The 21,221-nt window shown below is 40.7% G+C and overlaps 1 protein-coding gene across 1 annotated transcript; it reads right to left on the bottom strand.

The window, feature by feature from the left end:
• Positions 1 to 717: 717 nt before the first annotated feature.
• Positions 718 to 20,596, bottom strand: LOC142254898 (protein spinster homolog 1-like). Its single transcript, XM_075326253.1, has 14 exons — positions 20,551 to 20,596; positions 16,378 to 16,576; positions 16,141 to 16,206; positions 15,734 to 15,870; positions 13,545 to 13,696; positions 12,521 to 12,590; positions 11,794 to 11,936; positions 11,551 to 11,703; positions 11,239 to 11,428; positions 10,963 to 11,028; positions 9,971 to 10,069; positions 7,784 to 7,955; positions 6,166 to 6,244; positions 718 to 1,522 (listed from the first exon to the last, which is right to left on the bottom strand). The coding sequence occupies exons 2-13, from the start codon at positions 16,562 to 16,564 to the stop codon at positions 6,207 to 6,209; spliced, it is 1,473 nt and encodes a 490-aa protein (XP_075182368.1). The 5' UTR covers positions 16,565 to 16,576; positions 20,551 to 20,596; the 3' UTR covers positions 718 to 1,522; positions 6,166 to 6,206.
• Between the last annotated feature and the right edge of the window lie 625 nt (positions 20,597 to 21,221).

Below are 21,221 nucleotides of genomic sequence, written 5' to 3'. Positions count from 1 at the left end.
TTGCTTTCAAATGTATCTGCATCTGCCCAGAGCTGATGCTGACACCGTGGGCAGACGTCCCCAGAACCTTTCAGCTCACAGGTGACATAGCCTGCCTCTATTGACGGTATGCCACTGGTTTCTCTGTATTGCAGTGCATTATGCCTGTCACAGTGACCCTCCTAGCCCCTGGTGATAGCAGAGCCAAATATGTTGCCATAGCTGGTAAACTCAGAGCTAGTGATAGGCCTCAGCTTGCCATGATAACCATCGGCACCCTGTGATTGCAACGTAGGGGTGGCAATAGAGGTATAGAGGGAGCCCCTTCCCTCTGTCCACCATCTAGATGGGATGGTCGCTATTGACCACAGCATCTAAAGGGTGAAACTGTTGGGATTGGTGCTGGCAGTTGCAGCTGACACTCACTCATTGAAGTGCCCACTCAGCACAATTGTCATAATAATAGCGCAGTTTGTGGTAAATCTCATGTCTCTGTAATAGTATGTCTTACAGCAGGAAGGTGTTGGACTATTGATTTGTTGTTTCTGCATTTTCTATATACCTTAATGGAGGACTGATCACATATGTGGTCTCAGGACAACGAATGTAATGTATGGACCTGCGATGGGAATCACAAACCACACCCGAGGCCCCCATGATATTATGAGTTGACCACCACTTGCTTCTCTTAACTTAATTCAAGATATCAAATGTAAGAATTCTCATCAGAAGCCAGAATAATACATAATAATTTATTTATAATTATTATTATTTTTTTATCAGTATGTCTTTGAAGTGTGGGAGGAAACCGGAGTACCCGGAGGAAACCCACGCAAACACGGGGAGAACATACAAACTCCATGCACCGTGTTGCCCAATAGTCGTCAATGTGGCCCTGATCATGATGGGGCTTAATGACGTAGATGTAACTTAATATAGAAGTTACATGATCCGTGAACATGTTTCACCACGGAAAGTCTGGTAATTGTTGAGAACAGAAACCACGCCTGGAATCTGTCTTTTGATGCACCAGGAAACTCATTCCTTGGGTACATTTAACTGAGGAGAGTCATAACCAGTGGTTGAGAACAGAGACCGAGCCCGGAATCTGTCTCTTTATGCAGCAGGAAACTCACTCATTCTGTGAGTACATCTGACTGCGGAAGATTCAGTAAATATCAAATCCATTGGTTGAGAACAGAGACCGAGCCCGGAATCTGTCTCTTGATGCAGCAGGAAACTCACTTTGTTCAGTGAATACATCTGACTGCGTAAAGTCCAGTAAATGTCGAATCCAGTGGTTGAGAACAGAAACCGAGCCCGGAATCTGTCTCTTGATGCAGCAGGAAACTCACTTTGTTCAGTGAATACATCTGACTGCGGAAAGTCCAGTAAATGTCGAATCCATAAGTAAGAACAGAGACCGATCCCGGAATCTGTCTTTTTGTCTGATGTGTTGTTGACTCGTGAAAGAGTTGTCACATCCGGCTAGATTATATATTCATTGATGGAACATGATCAAACCTCTCTTTGGAGTAGGGATCTGCAAAAATAATAAATATGAATGATTATGACTGAAGTTGGAACAATTGGATATCATATAGAATTGGCACACAATGTACTACGGTTACTGATTTATAATCTTGTGGATCCTAGACCCAGAATGCATCATATTGGCTGGCATTAAGCATTTCATGGATATCTTAGAAGTACAGATCAAAAAGCCTCTGAGAATTATATCAGAGAACCAATATTCGCACTGAAAGCTCCATGAAAATAGATATGGATAATCAGATCAGTGTCATCCAATCAGATTTAGAAAGCATCACCCCCAGAATGAATAGCACAAAATTGAATATCTCTAAAATTCAAGTATCGCCAATTAAAAAGATCATCAAAAACCTAAAGTGTTTAGGTAACAAATTCACCCATCTAAAAGATCATAATCTGCAAAGTAACGTAAAAATTAGGTGAATTCGAGGAGGTATTCAAAATGATAGACTGCAAGTAAATTTAAAATATCTAATAAAAAGTGCAATTCCTCAACTGAGAGATTTGGAGCTTACAATAAGCTACTGAGGTAAAGATTTATATCTAACAAACAATTCGCAATGGGATATTGTGTTTCCATTTCTTCCAAACTAAGGACTTACAAAGAACGTAAGGGAAGGGTGTCGCATTTTTTTTATTTTTGTATTAATAATAGTGATTATTAAATCAAGTATTTTTAAGACAAAATTAAAATCACTGCTTATTTTGTTTTTATTTAATTATAATTTTACTGAAGGCACTGGGGGCTGCCATCTTGGATTTGGTGTTTGTAACAACAGTTACTCACCTCCTTTATGGCAGCCACCTGGGCATAGACTCTGATAGTCGGGCTCCGACCCCATTTAGTAACATCAGAGAAGGCCCCTGCTGTGACCTGGACGCACCCCCCTGGGCTGTCCAGATCACAGCAGAGGGAGGAGATCAGCGCTATCATTGTGGCGCTCACAGCCATGCTGTAGCTCCACTTTACCCCTGTCAACCACCGGGATGTGTGAGTACAGGGCGCCGGGCCGCCTCCCCTCCCCCCACCGATACCGTCTCCAATGACACTCCCTCCCCCCGCTCTACCCAGCACCGCACTCCCCCCGCCGCTGCTGTGTGTGTTTGTGTGCGTGTGCATGCAGAGCATGCAAGTACCGGTGCCCCTCCCCCCACCACCGCCGCTGTTACCGTCTCCAATGCTCCAATGACACCCCTTCCACTCTCCTTGCTGCAGCCGCTGCGGGCGTGCATACAGAGCAGTGTGTGATTACAAGCACCCCTCCTTTGCCGCTGCTGCTACAGTCTCCAATGACACCCCCTGCTCCCTCCCTGTGCTGTGTGTCTAATCCTCTCTTGTGTGGCACTGCCTGCTGAGCTGTATCTAATCCTATCCTGTGTGTGATACTGCCTGCTGAGCTGGGTATCTAATCCTGTCTTGTGTGGTACCGTCTGCTGAGCTGTGTATCTAATCCTATCCTGTGTAATACTGTCTGCTGAGCTGTGTATCTAATCCTGTCCTGTGTGGTACCGTCTGCTGAGCTGTGTATCTAATCCTATCCTGCCTTTTCCCTGCATTGGTATAGGTTCTCAATGAGAACAATTGTGACCTCCTGAAGTCTGAGGAGGTTTTTGTGAACCCAATTTTTGCACATTATCACTTTATATATATGCACTGCACTTTAATTATGCGCACTGCACTTTATCTTTGTGTGTAGGGATTCACAGGGTTATAGCAGGGACAGCGGTCGGTGAGTGGGGGTGGCACATCGTATCTTTAGGGTGCCAACCTCCACGGCTAGGTAGGGCGTAGGAGGGAGTGGACATTGTAGGGACTGAGTTTCCCTCTCTCTACTGTGCACCGGGTCATTTTATCTATTTGAATTGAGAATAATTACCTTTTAAGAGCATCATTAAATGTTAAGTTTTAGTTAGGAATTTATGCTAAGAATTTATATACCTAATAACTAGTGAGTTTGCTGCTGAGCTTTGTATCTAATCCTTTCCTGTGTGATACTGTCTGCTGAGCTGTGTATCTAATCCTCTCCTGTGTGATACTGTCTGTTGAGCTGTGTATCTAATCCTGTCCTGTGTGGTACTGTCTGCTGAGCTGTGTATCTAATCCTCTCCTGTGTGATATTGTCTGCTGAGCTGTGTATCTAATCTTGTCCTGTGTGATACTGTCTGCTGAGCCGTGTATCTAATCCTGTTCTGTGTGATACTGTCTGCTGAGCTGTAAATCTAATCCTATCCTGTGTGATACTGTCTGCAGAGCTGTGTATCTAATTATATCCTATGTGATACTGTCTGCTGAGCTGTGTATCTAATCCTGTCCTATGTGATACTGTCTGCTGAGCTGTGTATCTAATCCTCTTCTGTGTGATATTGTCTGCTGAGCTGTGTATCTAATCCTGTCCTGTATGATATTGTCTGCTGAGCCATGTATTTAATCCTGTCCTGTGTGATACTGTCTGCTGAGCTGTGTATCTAATCCTATCTTGTGTGATACTGTCTGCAGAGCTGTGTATCTAATCCTATCCTGTGTGATACTGTCTGCTGAGCTGTGTATCTAAGCCTGTCCTGTGTGGTACTGTCTGCTGAGCCGTGTATCTAATCCTATCCTGTGTGATACCATCTGCTGAGCCTTGTATCTAATCCTCTCCTGTGTGATACTGTCTGATGAGCTGTGTATCTAATCCTGTACTGTGTGATACTGCCTGATGAGCCGTGTATCTAATCCTCTCCTGTGTGATACCATCTGCTGAGCTGTGTACCTAATCCTGTCCTGTGTGGTACTGTCTACTGAGCTGTGTATCTAATCCTATCCTGTGTGATACTCCAGCTGTCCTTGGTGACACTTTAGACATTTCTGGTAACCAGTAAAATGGCTCCGCAATGTGATCCTAAATTTCATTCCCTGTTATCCTTTGGAAACACCCAGGTTGGGAGGGGGACCTCTGACATCACACACAGGAGAGCAGATTCTGCCCACTTTACTGCAGCTGTAATCCAGGCTATTTCTACAGTAGGATTTCTGTAGGATTTCAGAAGCTGCTCTCCCTAGTGTTTAAGAGTGGAAAATATCAAATTTTTTAATTGTTTTTTTTATATTTTGCTCAATAAAAAACAAATAATAATATCTAATTAAAACATTAATACTTTACATTTTTTCAGTTATTGAAATTTTTTTTTGACGACACCTTCCCTTTAAAGAGAAATACGATTTTGCCAGGTCCATTCCAAGACATAAGAGTCTTCATGGACTTATCTAAAGAAACTATCTCCATAAGGAAATTGTATGGTGAAATCACTACAATTCTCCAACACAAGGGAATAATTTACACATGGGGATTCCCCGCTAAACTTTTCCTTTCCCATCAATGTAAAACAGTCCCAATACTATCACTAACACTAATGATATGGAAAGAAGATACTCCAGGATTTATATTACAAGATCTTGCAGATCACTCCTGAAAAGGCCTAAATAAACCTCTTATATTTTCCATACATTACAATTAATGATGACCTTATGGGCTCTACATCTCTTTTTGGATTTTACAATTTTAGGAATCTGCTCAGAAAATACCAATATTTAATCTTTATCTCCTCTACAAGAAGTGAATTGAAGGAGATACCATGAACTTTCACTTTCATAGAAGAAAACCAATTTTCCAGTCTAGTTGGTTCATCCAGTAGGACTTCGAGGCATCTTTTATTTGGTTTAAAATATTTGTACTTCTGTAATTCTTAACTTCTTTTACTATTTTCATATCAGAAATATGAGATAAAAACGGTAAATGTCACATTTTAATTTGTAAGATTAATAATAATATTTTTACTTTAGTTAATATTTTCGCCCTCAACAAGGAAGAAATCACCTTTCTTAACAAATTAGTTATGAAAATAATGAAGTTCAGAAGGGAAAGTTGTTACTTTTTGGCGACTTTAACATTGTCCCAAATGGTTATTTATTCTCAACTGGTCAGACGGGATACTTATTACAAAGATTAGACAATAACACTCTCCAGAGTCCGACCATCATCTCTAGAATCCAACCATCATATCCAGAATCCGAACATTTCTCACATTGAAACTGCAAAAACCCGACTGCCGCTCTTATTCATTCTCGCCTGGACTACTGCAACTCTTTACTGATCGGTCTCCCTCCAGCCAAACTTCCTTCTCTCCAATCCGTGCTGAATGCGGCAGCCAGGGACATATGTTTGTCCAGCCGCTTCACCAATGCCTCCACCTTGTGCCAGTCATTACACTGGCTGCCCATCAGCTACAAAGTGCAATACAAATTTATCTCTCACCCATATAGCGCTACACGGTTCTGCACCACCCTATATTTCATCTCTCAACCCACCCTCCCCCTCCATTCCACAAATGATCTTAAACTAACATCCTCCATTGTTCAAACTCCCCACCTCAGTCTCAAAGACTTTTCTTGTGCAGCACCAGTTTTATGGAATGCACTACCCCAAACAATGCAATTACCATCCAGCCCCCATGTTTTCAGGTTTGTGTTAAAATCCCAAATACCTCTTCAAGTCTTCAAGGGAGTTCACACACTACTCCGACATAAAACTCTGTCTAGAATTGATGTAAATATGGGTGAAAAGACATGGTGTGAACATTCCCATCTTATCTTACCTTTAAATTCTCCATCAGGTTCAACCGTAAAAAATTCTAATTTATGGAGATGTAACTATCACCTCCTCGAGGACACAATCTATAAAGACAAAATAGAAACAACATAAAAAAATATTTATATAGAAAAATTAAACAGAAGGATTATCTATATATACACTAAAGTATTCAACCTCACATATCCTATTACTATGTGATACACACACTATAAAATTATGCTAAGGTGATACTTTACTCTAATGAAACTCCACCAAGCATTTCCTTTCCAATCTCCTCTATACTGGAGAGGCCGTTGTTTATCGGGAGAAATTTCACACAGATTTTGGAGTTGTCCATTATTAATGGAATTATGGAAAGAAACTTTGAACTTTCTCCTATGAATTTCTAAACCCAATATGACACTTACTCCACAATTAATATTATTCTCACGAGGTCTAGAAGAAATCCCACCCAAATTCTGACACATCTTTTGTTATATCTTTTTTGGTGATGAAACATTTAACCGTAACACAATAGAAGCAAATAATATCGCCATCAATATCACAAGTAATTGAAAGGATATAAACACACAAATATATATATATATATATATATATATATATATATAATCAGTTCTACTTTGCAATTAGGGAAAACGTTTTTAAAAGATATTTATTGATTAATTAATAGTTTAAGTGTTTTGGTTTTTCTTTACCCAGGATAAACCCAGAACTTAAAAACTAAAATAGACGTATTAATAGAATATACCAGATATGTACCAAATTAAATGTTTACAAATATGTAAAAAAGGCAAAATTACAATGCTGGTTTTATTACTAATAATAATGACCAGACTTGACTTTACTTTTTTCCCCTGTAACTTCCTATTGTTACTCCATTCTTCCCTCCTTTCATCCTCCCTATTTCATATTTCTTTTTAATTTATTTTTTTGGGGAAAATGCGTAAATGTTAAACAGATTGAACAAGATGACCTTGACATTTGCCATTTTTTTAACCTGTTGTAAATACCATTGCTTTCCTCAATCTGATGTTCATCATTTGTTTTTGGGATCCTCAATTCTTGAGAAATGGCCCCCTTTTCCCTTTATATAAATCTAATATTGTTTTTATTTTGACAAGTGGGTGTGACCCTAAAAATTATCTTTTTAAAAAAAGAAAAAACTTGATGACAACACCCAGTTGACTAAAATATTAGATACATTTACAGGGAAAGGAGGGAGATATAACAAGAACGGGGACATACGAGAACAAACAAAGAAAAACATCGGGGATTCAGGAGAATAGCAGCATTTATACTGGGTAAAATAAATGCACATTTATGGCAAGTGACAGGTTCACTTTAGCAGATTCCACCCAAAATACAAAGCAGCTTTTTATCAATTATTATTGCCAAATACAATTGATGTCATATCATCAGCCCCATAATCAGGAGGGAAGGATGACATTTAGGATAAAACTAGCTATGTCCTAATAATGAGTTAACAGCAGCTTTGTTGTTTAACCGCTTCTGTCTGTTAACTCAATAGGTTATAGAGATAGATACATTATAAAGACGCTCAGTGTTACATTTACGATTATAAACCTAATGCGAGTGGATAATGAACGTATTTCTGCACGTACCTTCATCCTCCATCTCGGCCTTCTCACAATCTTTTTCAATATAGAAGGAAGCTAGTAGAAAGCATCCTCCTCCGAGAGTCACCACAAAGGGACAAGCCAATAGGGCGTACTGCAGACTGTGGAAGCTCAAACGAGCCGAGTCTGGATTTTGTCTTTTGGTGAGGTTGGATATCTGAAAATAAAAGAAAATAAATAGTTATGTATAGTTAATGAAAGTGAAAAAAACATAATTCGCTGGACACGTTTACCCTGATAGGAGTCAATGGATATCAAGGAAATTTGGTTGTCATAAAAAGAGCAGGTGCCTCACTGCAGATCGCGGAGGAGCTTCTATCCTCCCAACTATGAACAGAACTGGTCCAAATGTCCTCAGCCCCAGTACTACACATTGTCTGGAGACGGGACTCATGTGGCATCCTCCTCTAGCACATACTCTATGACATGACTCCGGGACATCTTGTCATTGGAGTTCTGCTGCTGTGCACCCAATGGAAGAATAGGTTGCTTGTGCATAGCTTCCATACATAGTTTCTATGGGTATGTGTGTGGATACTGCTAGTGTGTCCTGAATTGTCTGCTCTAATAGAATTTGCCAAATAAACGATCATTACATCATGAACATTCATTTGCAGGACACAACGTTCCTACGAGCATTCGTTCATATTGCTGAATATGACCACCCTAATGCAAAATAAATTAGCCAATTGCTTAAAGTGGTTGTCTAGGACTATTTAATTTTTTTTTTTTACTATGGGCCTAAAAAGTAACAGGCAACTATCTGGCTGTTCTACCTAACACCAGCTCTGAGAAATCACTGACCGCTCCTGCCGGCAATTCCACTGTTCCACGTCAAAAGAGCTGCTCTTTTTCTTCTGGGCAGCTCTGTTGATGGGGCGTGACTGCCGACCTCATGCCGGTTAACAGACGGCTCCCCGCAGTTAGGTAGTGTGGAGCCGGCTGTCAATCAATATGTAATCAGCACTCACACATTGTCGACGGAGCAGAGAGGAAGAGAAGACGCTGCTCTATCGACGTGACATCAGCGGAAGCCACTGAATCATGGGTAAGAGCACTCTGTGCCGGTCACTATAGCCAGATAGCATCTAACGCTTAATTAATTCTTAGTTAATTCTTAAGCCCATACTAAAAAAAATGGTGTTTGATAACCCCTTTAAGTAAGTTATGATACGGCTAAGTTCATTCACTATCGGCTACATCTCTATATAGTGTTAAGGAGTATTATGTAGACATGGAGGCCACCACAGCGGTATATAAAGTATTGTACTAATTAGACCTCATTGCATGGCTGCAGTCACATCCGCTATATATGCCCGTGTGTTGTCCGTCTTTTTCTTGATCCAAACAAACATCTGTTTTAAAAACTCATCTGTGTCTTTGATCCGTGAGACTCAGATTCAGACTCGGCCATTAAAGAGTAACCATCATTATATTAAAATATATATATATATATATATATACACACACAATAGCACACGTAAAAATAAGCAACTTTATAATAGATCTTATCAGATAAATCTGTTTCTTTCTCCTCCATACATTTCTAAAATTCTTAGTTCACACATAAAATGTTTATTTGCTGAAAACAGATTTTTATATTACTAAGATAGAAGATGGCCCTTGCTGCCGATTAGATTCTATGTAGATGGGAGGATTCCTGCCTCTAGCTCCTCCCCCTATGCATAGAATGTTATAAGCATCAACTGTCATCTCCTGTCCCAGTAATGTTAGAATCTTTCTTCACTGAATACAGATTTTGCCATGGAATTAAGAATTTTGAGAATAAACGATCAGTTTGGGAAGAGGAAAAAGTAGATTTCTCTGAAAATATATTTGTCAATACTTCATATTTTCATGTGTATTATTGATTTCTGAAATAAAAATTAAAACTGCCATTACTCTTTAATGTCTGTAGGAATCTGTTAAAAAGACAAGGAGAAAGGAAGACATTCTTCATGCTTGAGTTTTCCATCCATTGATCTATTATTTAGAGTCTATGGATAAATAAACATTCACAACCTTCTTAATTTTTTAAAAAATGGATGTGAAAAAATGGATGCAACATGGATGACACGAGAGAAAAATGGTCTGTTTTTCAAGAATGTAAGAAAGGAACAGATGTGTGAATGTAGCCATAATATGATATGAATATATGTAACAAATACTTACCCCTCCGATGATAAGGGGGCTTATGGCGTCCCCCAGCAGGTTGGATAATATCATGAACATGGCCTGTGCTGTTGTTCTTCTTGCGGGAGACACCACACACTGAAACAAGAGAATATTCTGGGTGAGTAAAAGGAAGACCCTGAACCCAACGAGACAAGAGAACGCAGACAAAGTGATCATACATAACACATAAATACAGAATTGTCTGTCCAGGAAAGGAGACAAACTCTAGCGCCACCTATTGGAAGTAGCAATCCTAAAAGTCAAAATTGGCCTTTTAACAAGCCTTTTCATATGACCTAGGGTATATGCCAGATCAGAATCCCAATTTGCAGACACGGTGTTTCGGGGTGATTACTCCTCATCAGTGCGAAGTGTGGGTATCTGATCTGGCCTATGAGAAGCTATGTGGGGGACCAAGGGGGAAGACTATTCTTCTTATGGAGACCTGACAAACCAGTCTGGCTGTCAGTGGTAAGGGGGCTTATAGCTGCAATGCCCCTCTGGGAATTATTCAAATTGTCTCTCCAGAAAAGGAGACAAACTCTAGCGCCACCTATTGGAAGTAGCAATCCTAAAAGTCAAAATTGGCCTTTTAACAAGCCTTTTCATATGACCTAGGATATATGCCAGATCAGAATCCTAATTTGCAGACACAGTGTTTCGGGGTGATTGCCCCTCATCAGTGCAAAGTATTGGTATCTGATCTGGCCTATGAGAAGCTATATGGGGGACCACGGGGGAAGAATATTCTCCTTATGGAGACCTGAATACGTAAATACAGTGCAGTCATCCTGGAATGAGAAAGGGGCCCCGAAACGCGTTGTGTACTGAGACTTCCATAAAGACATTATTAATCACTTTGTGTTAGGTCTATTTTAGATTTTAGTTGAGAACAAACAGCCAGGATTATGGGGAATTAGATGGGTGAACGGACTGACTACATAAATGTAATTTTAGCTATGATAAGTTTAGCGGTTTTCTCCACTCACCAGGCAAATATCAGAAGAAATGGAAAAGTTCATCATAAGTAATATTTCTCCGATGAATATCAAGACCTGCAGAGAGTAAAGAACAATATAATATACACTTTAGTTTCTTGCACACTTTTCTATCCTCCATATATTTTGCATTTTTAATCCATTCATCCCCCCAGTTTCCATTCATTCATAGATCGCCCCCGCCATGGTCTATGATTTCTACAGCTCAATACATCGCTCCTATATCCCAGACCCAGTAAAGTATCAAAGCAATCATCAGGTACTTACATAAGTGGCCACAAGGCTAATATTTGCCAAATAAAAAGCCAAGAAAAGGAAAATGGCAGAGCCCAGCAAGCTAAAGCCGCAAACTAACGGGTCAGCCCGAGGGTTGTATTTCTTGACTCTTTTGGCTATCTCCACCCCTGCTACAATGCCAATGATGCCAGCGACGACTGTAACAATGCCGAAAATCATACTGCAAAGAAGTAAAGAGATGAGTAAAATAGAACGAAGAATGAAATATAAAAAGAACATTGTTGTAGGGGGATATTAAATTCCCTCCAGTAATCGTCAAGTTAAAGTCTGTGAAACTTGTACCTGTCATTGTAGTCGCAGACGTCGGTCTGACACGGCGCGGTCTCTTGTAAGATTTTCCGGGCCCGCAGCAGCAACTCAGGAATGCAGATGTCGATGGCACCGGCTGTAAAATTTAGAGCTGTTGTTCCAAGAGTGGAAAACATAAAACTTCGGCTGCAGAAAGTGAAAAAGGAAAAAAACCTCAATAACGCAGAAGTCACGGGGTAGATCCCTGACATCAATCAATGCACATAACACACTTACTTCTTTGATATCAGTTTCACATCTGAAAACCATCTTCTGAGGCTGAAGGATTTGCTGTTATTTCCCTCTGCAGCTCCTCTGGAAGGTTCCTTTACTAAGAAGATCATTAGCAGGACTCCTAAAATGCCCAGAGCAGGGCAGATCTGTGTAGACGAAGAGAGAGACATTAGATATTACATACACACTGGTGTCATCACAAAAAGGGCATGACCATAGCCATGTTTAATGAACTGTTGTGGAAGTGGATCCATTAAAGAGAATCCCCCAGCAGGTCTTTCTCTGCACATCTGAGAGCAGTATAATGTAGGGACAAAGACCACGATTTCAGAGACGTACCACTTACTGGTCTGCTTGCTGTAGTTTTGATAAAATCCCTGTTTCCTCTGCTGCAGATTTAGCAGATCTCTGAATGTTGAGCTCTGTATAACCCCACCTACATCAGTGATTGGCAGTTTTCTATGTGTACACGTACATAGGCAGAAAGCTGCCAATCAGTGATGGGGACAAAACAGGAGGACTACATGGCACAAAACAGTTAGTCCTCTCCTTATAATCTCCTGCTGGTAAAAACAACTACAAGGAGTAGTAAGAGACACATTGCTGGAATCAGGTCCTCTGCCCCTACTGATTAAATACCAAAAGCCTGCTAGATTCCCTATAATACCATATAGGAATTAGAATTAAGATTCACAGATTTTCATCAACATCCCTCAGACCTATTACTTACCCGTACGGTCCAATGCCAGTTACCACCGAGTGCACTTGTCACTGTAGATCCAATGATGTATCCAAGGCCACTGTAATAGAAAAAAATAAAGTTGTCATCATTTGTGCACACATATAAATGTGTGTTTAGATAAACATATAAATGTGTGTTTCTCTTGCTCCTCCTTCCTACTCCGCCCCCTCCATAGACTTCTATGAGCAGCAACTGTTCCCTGATTCCCCAAAGAGCTACAAACCTGTCTTGTCATTGAAGAGAGATTTCATCAGTGAATTAAGGTGAAATAAGCACATTCTCTGATGCATCTACAGAGCACAATCCCACCCGAAAATAAGTCCACAGAAAATCCACCTAGCTTGAATTAGATGGTTTAGCTATGATTCTATAATATACCAGCAGGGGGAGCTGGAACTCCGGGTATACGCAGGGTGGTGATGAATGCACTAGGTGTCACTAGCTCCACATGTGGACCCGTCGGGGAAAGTCATGCGAGCCAACGTTAGAGCCAGGAGATCACGCAGTACCAAGGAAGAGGTGGAGTCAGAGTCAAGGGTAAGACAGGTCAGAAGCCAAGAGGTATCATCACAGACTGGAGGAGAACTATACCGGAGTCAGTATCAAGCCGAGGTCGGGAGCCAGGACAGCAGGTAGTAGTGGGAGAACACAGAGACAGAACAACAGAGAAGGGGCTGGAGAGGGAGGATGAGAGTCAGAGAGGACAGACGCAGTAAGGAGGCCGGGAGTCAGTGTCATACAACATAGACAGGCAGAATCAGGCAAACTTACTGGGAGCAGCGAATACACTGCAGAGTAGAACTATAACTGGCGCCGATCCAATGGAAATGACTCCGTAATAAGGCGCCGTGATCCCGGAAATGAGGCACGGAGGGATAGGCTCCTCCCACCGATCACGCTCCGGAAAACACCGAATTCCAAAATAGGAAACAATGACAACTCTAGAACAGCAGATAAACATGAATCGTGACAGATTCCTTTCTTAAAACAATATAAATAGGTCTATATTCACCTGCCAATAGGTACCGCCAAGTTATAAATGTACAGCATGCGGCTGCGCTTGTCTCCCACAAAGAGGTCGGCAATGATTGAGGGGGCAAGTGTTGAATAGCTTGCCACTGCAGCTCCTGTCAGTCCTTTAATTATTAGAAATTGTGTAAAATTCTGTGAAAACACAAAAAAAATTCAGTGGCTATTTAAGAAAGTTTTTCATATTCCTGAAGAAATACCTTAAAAGAAAGATTTCCAACTTTCCCAAATTTTGGACCCTCTCCTGCTTTTGGTTTGAAAGTACCAATGAAAAATATTGTTCTAAAGTGCGAGGCTTTAGGGCTCATGCAGACATACGTGGATCACAGACCACAATGTACGGACAGTCCGCAGGCCGGCCGACCCCAGCGTGATAGCAACACTAAGGGGTACTTTGCACGCTGCGACATCACAGGCCGATGCTGCGATGCCGAGCGCGATAGTACCCGCCCCCGTCGCAGCAGCGATTTCCTTGTGATAGCTGCCGTAGCGAACATTATCGCTACGGCAGCTTCACATGGACTCACCTGTCCTGCGACCGTCGCTCTGGCCGGCGACCCGCCTCCTTGTTAAGGGGGCGGGTCGTGCGGCGTCATAGCGACGTCACACGCCAGGCGGCCAATCGGAGCGGAGGGGCGGAGATGAGTGGGATGTAAACATCCCGCCCATCTCCTTCCTTCCGCATATCCTACGGAAGCCGCAGTGATGCCGGTAGGAGATGTTCCTCGCTCCTGCGACTTCACACACAGCGATGTGTGCTGCCACAGGAGCGAGGAACAACATCGGACTGTCGCGTCAGCATAATCATGGATTACGCCGACGCTGCACCGATGATACGATTACGACGCTTTTGCGCTCGTTAATCGTATCATCGAGCCTTTACACACTACGATGTTGCATGCGATGCCGGAAGTGCGTCATTTTCAATTTGACCCCACCGACATCGCACCTGCGATGTCGTAGTGTGCAAAGCCCCCCTTAGACTCGTGGCCTGATGATGATCGGACCGCGATCCACAGAGGTCTGCATAAGGCGTAAAGCTGATTTCCTAGTCTGTATTATGAGTGAGCCGTGTGTCCATTCTTGTAAGCGCCATAATGACGGCCATATTTGGCACTAAATGGGCCCGATTAGATTCACCATTTGCATGCTTTAAGTAACTTTTCTTTTTTTGTGTCTTGTTTACGTTTTTGGGCCAAATTCTTCAGAGTTGTGCGCACAGTTCATGAATTTTTGTGCAAATCAGTCATTATTTTTGTCTTTAATCTTTTTTTTGCTACTTTTTTTTAACACAAAAATGCTCTAAAATGACACAACATTTAATAAAAAAAAATTTCAGACATACATATTATCCCTCCGGAGGGGGAGACGGGGATACATTTGAGAAACAAATTGTTAGCTTTTTAAAAACTTGCAATTGATGAATCACTCGAAAACATCTGGAAACCCCAACACAACCTCGCACATTTCTATGAGGCTGCCATGCTTGGTTCTGGAGACACACAGTCCATGATAGGACCGCGATATACAGACGTCAGCATGAGACTTAGGGGTACATTGCACACTAGGCACACTAGGCGATGCGGAGCGCGATAGTCCCCGCCCCCGTCGCACATGCGATATGGTGATAGCTGGCGTAGCGAATATTATCGCTACGGCAGCTTCACATGCACTCACCTGCCCTGCGACGTCGCTCTGGCCGGCGACCCGCCTCCTTCTTAAGGGGGCGGGTCATGCGGCGTCACAGCGACGTCACACGACAGGCGGCCAATAGAAGCAGAGGGGTGGAGATGAGCGGGACGTAAACATCCCGTCCACCTCCGTCCTTCCGCATAGCCAGCGTGAGATGCGGTGACGCAGGTAAGCTAATGTTCCTCGCTCCTGCAGCTTCACACACAGCGATGTGTGCTGCCGCAGGAACGAGGAACAACATCGTACCGTCGCTGCAGCGAAATTATGAAAATGTCGGACACTACACCGATGATACGATTACGACGCTTTTGCGCTCGTTAATCGTATCAAAAAGGATTCGCACACTACGATATAGACAGCGACGCCGGATGTGCGTCACTTTCGATTTGACCCCACCGACATCGCACGTGTGATGTCGTAGTGTGCAAAGTGCCCCTTAACACTTTAAGCTTCTACCAATTGGGTTTGTATTCAGTTTACCTCATCGGGAGTGAAGGAACTGCAGAACTCTGTGACTGACCAGATGGCCATCCCTACACACATGATACATTTCCTGCTGCAGCAGTCACCCAGAAATCCATAGACCAGAGTAAACAGCACGTAGCTGCCCGTGAATACTAAAAAAAAGGGAAGAAACAAGAGGTTGCAGTCAATAGAAATTATTTTTACACTATATTTTTATATTTGAGGATTATTTAACCCTTTGCACTTAAAAACTTCTCCCGTCCTCATCACTTTTTACATTTTTGGTAACTATAAAGATTTGCAGGCGGCCATCGTGTGAACTCTACCAAAGTGGAACCTTATGATGTCAGGAGATTCCAGTCTGGAATTATTGTTGTCCTCACAAGTGACCTATAGAATAGGATTGTATATTGAAATTTTACCTATGTTGATCAAGCCGATTCTGCTCTCGTCAATCTTTAAGGAGACTTGTAGATATGGAAGAATCGCTGGAAGAAGAAAGAGCAGAGAATGAAGGTTATTGTAATTAGAGAAGGAATAGAGGTCACAGCCACTAATGAGCCTTCTTGTTGGTAATAAAGATTTGTTCTTTTTTTACTGTATAAGTATGGGCCAGATGACCCTTGCCGCCCGACATAACACGGTGTACGGCTACCTACCTGCGCCAATGGAAGTAGCCATGTAGGTGACTAAATTTATGTAGAATAGAATCACTAGAATAATAATGGCACAGGTGTGTGAAATTCCAGTCCGCGGGGGCAGGTCCTGCTCTTGTGGATCCGCTCCTTTTTCGACATCATCAGATGGAAGTGGTGTATTTTTGGTGGAATTCTCGAGAAGGGCCATGTTCTCAGCGCACTGCAAACAATGGAGAAAAACACAAGATGGTAAAAATATAGCATTGGTCTCAATCCAGAAAAGAACTCTAACCCTATACTGAGCCGTCATCTCAGAGGCCTTATTATCTGATGATTTTACCTCTGTCCGTGCTGTATTAACCGATCCACACACCCTGGTGTAGATATACATCACAGTCAGGGCCCTCCATACAGAGTATGTGCCAACACCTGCCCCAACAACAGCAACCAGAGCGCCGATCACTGCTGTTTGTCATTGGCAGTGGCATCTACATGGTTAAACAGCAGTGACCGACGCTCTGGTTGCTGCTGTTGGGGCAGGTGATGGCACATACCGTCTGTCATTGGCAGTGGTATCTACATGGTTAGACGGTATGTGCCATCCCTGCCCCAACAGCAGCAACCAGAGCGCCGATCACTGCTGTTTAACCATGTAGATGATAGAGGGTATGATAGAGGGTATGTGCCATCACCTGTCCCAAAAGCAGCAACCAGAGCGTCGATCACTGATGTTTAACTATTTAGATGCCACTGTCAATGACTGAGGGTATGTGCCATCACCTGCCCTACCAGCAGTAACCAGACCGCCGATCACTGCTGTTTAACCATGTAGATGCCACTGTCAGTGACAGAGGATATATGCCATCACCTGCCCCAACAGCAGCAACCAGAGCACGAATCACTGCTGTTTAACCATTTAGATGCCACTGTCAATAACAGCATCAATTAAATGGTTATTCACCGATTCTCATCGCTTCCCTTCCCCACCATGATGCATGTGCCTCCATGGAGGACATCTATTCCTACTATGGGATGGGTATCATAAGGGGGAACATCAATTTCATAATAGACCACAGCACAATAAAAAACTTGACGACGGAGCATGCTACTTCTATACATTCCCAGATGTACCTGCTGAGTGTTGTAGTATTACAGAATGATGAGAAATTCATATAACAGGACTTTCTGACACCTGTAGTCCTATATTTTTCTAGAAGTGCATGCTGAGTGTTGTGGTACTACAGTATGATGAGAACAGCAGTATATAGGTTCAAGCCCCCTAGGTGAGACTAAAAATACATAAAAATGATAAAATATAACAATGTCAATCATCCTAATTTAATAAATAAAATAATAATTTTATATATATATATATATATATATATATATATATATAAAAGCGCTATGGAATTAATAGCGCTATATAAAAAATGAATAAATTATTATAATTATATATATATATATATATATATATATTAAAAAATGCAATTCTGGATCTTTATTATATCTGACACCGATTTATCCATAAAACCAAGAGAAAGAAAATGACTTGTGGGGGAGGGGGGGTTCTTTATTTTTTTACTGTCAATTTCTCCAAAACTTTGTATGTCCCAAAATATTGTCTATAAAATTATCAACTCGCCATGGAAAGAACAAGGCCAGGGGCTCATAAAATGGTGAGACAAATATTTTTTTTACACAGTTCTGAAATTGTTGCAGCCACTTGAGTAATAATAGTAATAAAAAAAAAATATTTGGTGTTGCTGTAATCACATTTCCAGATCAATCTTACCACAAAATGAATGTGGTAAAAAGGCAGCACTAAAAAAGTTGCTAAACTTCTTTTTCTTTCACCATGTCACCTCAGTTGTAATTTTTTTCCCATTTTTTTATATAATAAAATGAACGGTGTTTTTCAAAACAACAATTCATGTCACAAAAAATCAAGCTTCACATGGCTGTGTGGACAGAAGATGAAGAGAAGGAAATATTGGCCATGTTCTGAAAGGGTTAATGGCAATTTCCAGGAATCTCTACATGTCCCTCTATAATCCTCCGCAGGTCGTGTCTCCCCCCTGCAAAGACCCCCATTACTCATTACACTAAGTGTCACGTACCTTTCCCTCTGTCCACCGGAGGACGCTGATGATAATAATATTATTATTAATAATAATAATAATAATAATAAAAGAAATAATAATAATAAATATCTATCGCTTTCTATAAGAAATTTTGCAAAACACAACTCGTGACTGCAACACACAATAGAAAGTGACCGGAATGATTCCGTCACTCACTGTGACACACAGGGGCCGATTGTGACATCATCATTCTGTCACTGAGGGTTCTAAGCCATTGTGATGTCAGTGTGCGGTGCATGTATATAATGTGTGTATATATATATATATATATATATATATATATGGTGAATATTAAGAGAAAACTGCAAAATATTCAGTTTTTCTGATTTTTCTCTTTATATATTTTTGAATAAAATGTAAATTGTTCTTTTATTCTATGACCATGACAGGGCTTTGATGTGGTGGTCCTTCATCCTTTCATCTACACATTGATTAATCTAGCTTTATGGCATGGCGCATTGTCCTTTTCAGCTTTGCCCAACACCTGGTCGTCTAATGGTTAGATGGAGACCTGGAGAGGTATACAAGCCACAGTGTCTTGCACCCACTGTGAAATTTGATGGAGGATCGGTGATGATCTGGGGATGCTTCAGCAAGGCTGGAATTGGGCAGATTAAACTTTGAGAAGAACGTATGAATGAAGCCGCATAGAAGGTTTTCCTGGAAAAACAGTTGCTTCCTTCTGCTCAGGCAATGTTCCCCAACTCTGATGACTGGTTTTTCCAGCAGGACAATGCACCACGCCACACAGCTAGGTCAATCAATGTGTAGATGAAGGACCACCACATCAAAACCCTGTCATGGCCAGCAAAATCTCCAGATCTGAACCCCATTGAAAACCTCTGGAATATAATCAAAAGGAAGATGGGTAGTCACAAGCCATCAAACAAAGAACTGCTTACTTTTTTGCACCAGGAGTGGCATAAGGTCCCCCAAAACCAATGTGAAAGAGTGGTGGAAAGCAGCCAAGACACATGAAAGCTGGGATTAAAACTCATGGCTATTCCACAAAATATTGATTTCTGAACTGTTCCTGAGGTAAAACACTATTAGTATTGTTGTTTTCAAATGATTATGAGCTTGTTTTCTTTGCATTACTTGAGGTGTGAAAGCATTGTGCATTGTTTTGTTATTTTGACCATTTCTCATTTTCAGAAAATAAGTTCAAAATGTATTGCTTGGAAATTCAGAGATGTCAGTAGTTTATAGAATAAAAGAACAATTTACACTTTACCCAAACATATACCTATAAAGAGAAAAATCAGAAAAACTGACAATTTTGCAACAGTCTCTTGACTTTTGCCAGAGCCTTGTGTGTGTGTGTATATATATATATATATATATATATATATATATATATTATATACATATATTTAAAAAAGTGCAATTCTCGCCCTTTGTTATATCTGTCATTGATTTATCCTAAATCCAAGAGAAAGAAAGTGACTTGTGGGGGAGGGGGGGGGGGGGTTCTTGATTTTTTACTGTGAATTTCCCCAAAATTTTGTGTGTCCCAAAATGGTGTCTATAAAATTGTCAACTCGCCATGGAAAAAACAAGCCCCGGGCTCATAAAATGGTGAATCAATTTTCAAAAATTTTCAAAAATAATTTTTTTTATACAGCTCTGAAATTGTTGCAGCCACTTGAGTAATAATAATAATAATAATAATAATAAAATATATTTGGTGTTGCTGTAATCACATTTCCAGATTAATCTTACCACAAAATGAATGCGGTAAAAAGGCAGCACTAACAAAGTTGCTAAACTTTTTTTTTTCACCATTTCACCTCAGTTGTCATTTTTTTTCCCATTTTTCTATATAATAAAATGAATGGTGTTTTTCAAAACAACATTCATATCACAAAACATTAAGCTTTCACATGGCTGTGTGGACAGAAAAATAGAGATGAAGAGAAGGAAATATTGGCCATGTTCTGAAAGGGTTAATGGCAATTTCCAGGAATCTCTACATGTCCCTCTATAATCCTCCGCAGGTCGTGTCTCCCCTCTGCAAAGACCCCCATTACTCATTACACTAAGTGTCACGTACCTTTCCCTCTGTCCACCGGAGGTCGCTGATGATAATAATATTATTATTAATAATAATAATAATGATAATAAATATTAATAAATATCTATCGCTTTCTATAACAAATTTTGCAAAGCACAACTCGTGACTGCAACACACAATAGAAAGTGACCGGAATGATTCCGTCACTCACTGTGACACACAGGGGCCGATTGTGACATCATCATTCTGTCACTGAGGGTTCTAAGCCATTGTGATGTCAGCGTGCGGTGCATGTAAGTATATATATATATATCTGGTGAATATTAAGAGACAACTGCAACATTTTCAGTTTTTCTGATTTTTCTCTTTATATATTTTTGAGTAAAATGTAAATTGTTCTTTTATTCTATAAACTACTGACAACATGTCTCTGAATTTCCAAGCAATAAATTTTGTATTTATTTTTTGAAAATGAGAAATGGTCAAAATAATAATATATATACATGCATTCAGTGTTCTTTGACACATTGAATCTTTTCATTTGAAGGGTATAGATATCTTTAGGGCGATCTTACATTTTCTTTACTTTAATGCATGTAAATGGAACTAAAAATATTGCTTGAAATTCAAATTCTGTATAAATGTTACTCTGTGTGCCTTTTACAGGTTCTTTATTTCCCAGCACATCTGACTGCAAAGTAAGTTAACTG

The sequence above is a fragment of the Anomaloglossus baeobatrachus genome, chromosome 10 (assembly GCF_048569485.1).
Source record: "Anomaloglossus baeobatrachus isolate aAnoBae1 chromosome 10, aAnoBae1.hap1, whole genome shotgun sequence".
Taxonomy (NCBI): domain Eukaryota; kingdom Metazoa; phylum Chordata; class Amphibia; order Anura; family Aromobatidae; genus Anomaloglossus; species Anomaloglossus baeobatrachus.
This window is presented reverse-complemented; position numbering and strand designations above follow the sequence as displayed.

Excerpts from the sequence above, each read along its gene's own strand:
- LOC142254898 (XM_075326253.1), bottom strand. The coding sequence starts at position 16,564 with ATGGCCCTTCTCGAGAATTCCACCAAAAATACACCACTTCCATCTGAT. Across the intron at positions 13,697-15,733 it reads GTTCCTTCACTCCCGATGAG|AATTTTACACAATTTCTAAT; the intron begins GTAAACTGAATA and ends GTGTTTTCACAG. Across the intron at positions 11,937-12,520 it reads ACTGGCATTGGACCGTACGG|ATCTGCCCTGCTCTGGGCAT; the intron begins GTAAGTAATAGG and ends TCGTCTACACAG.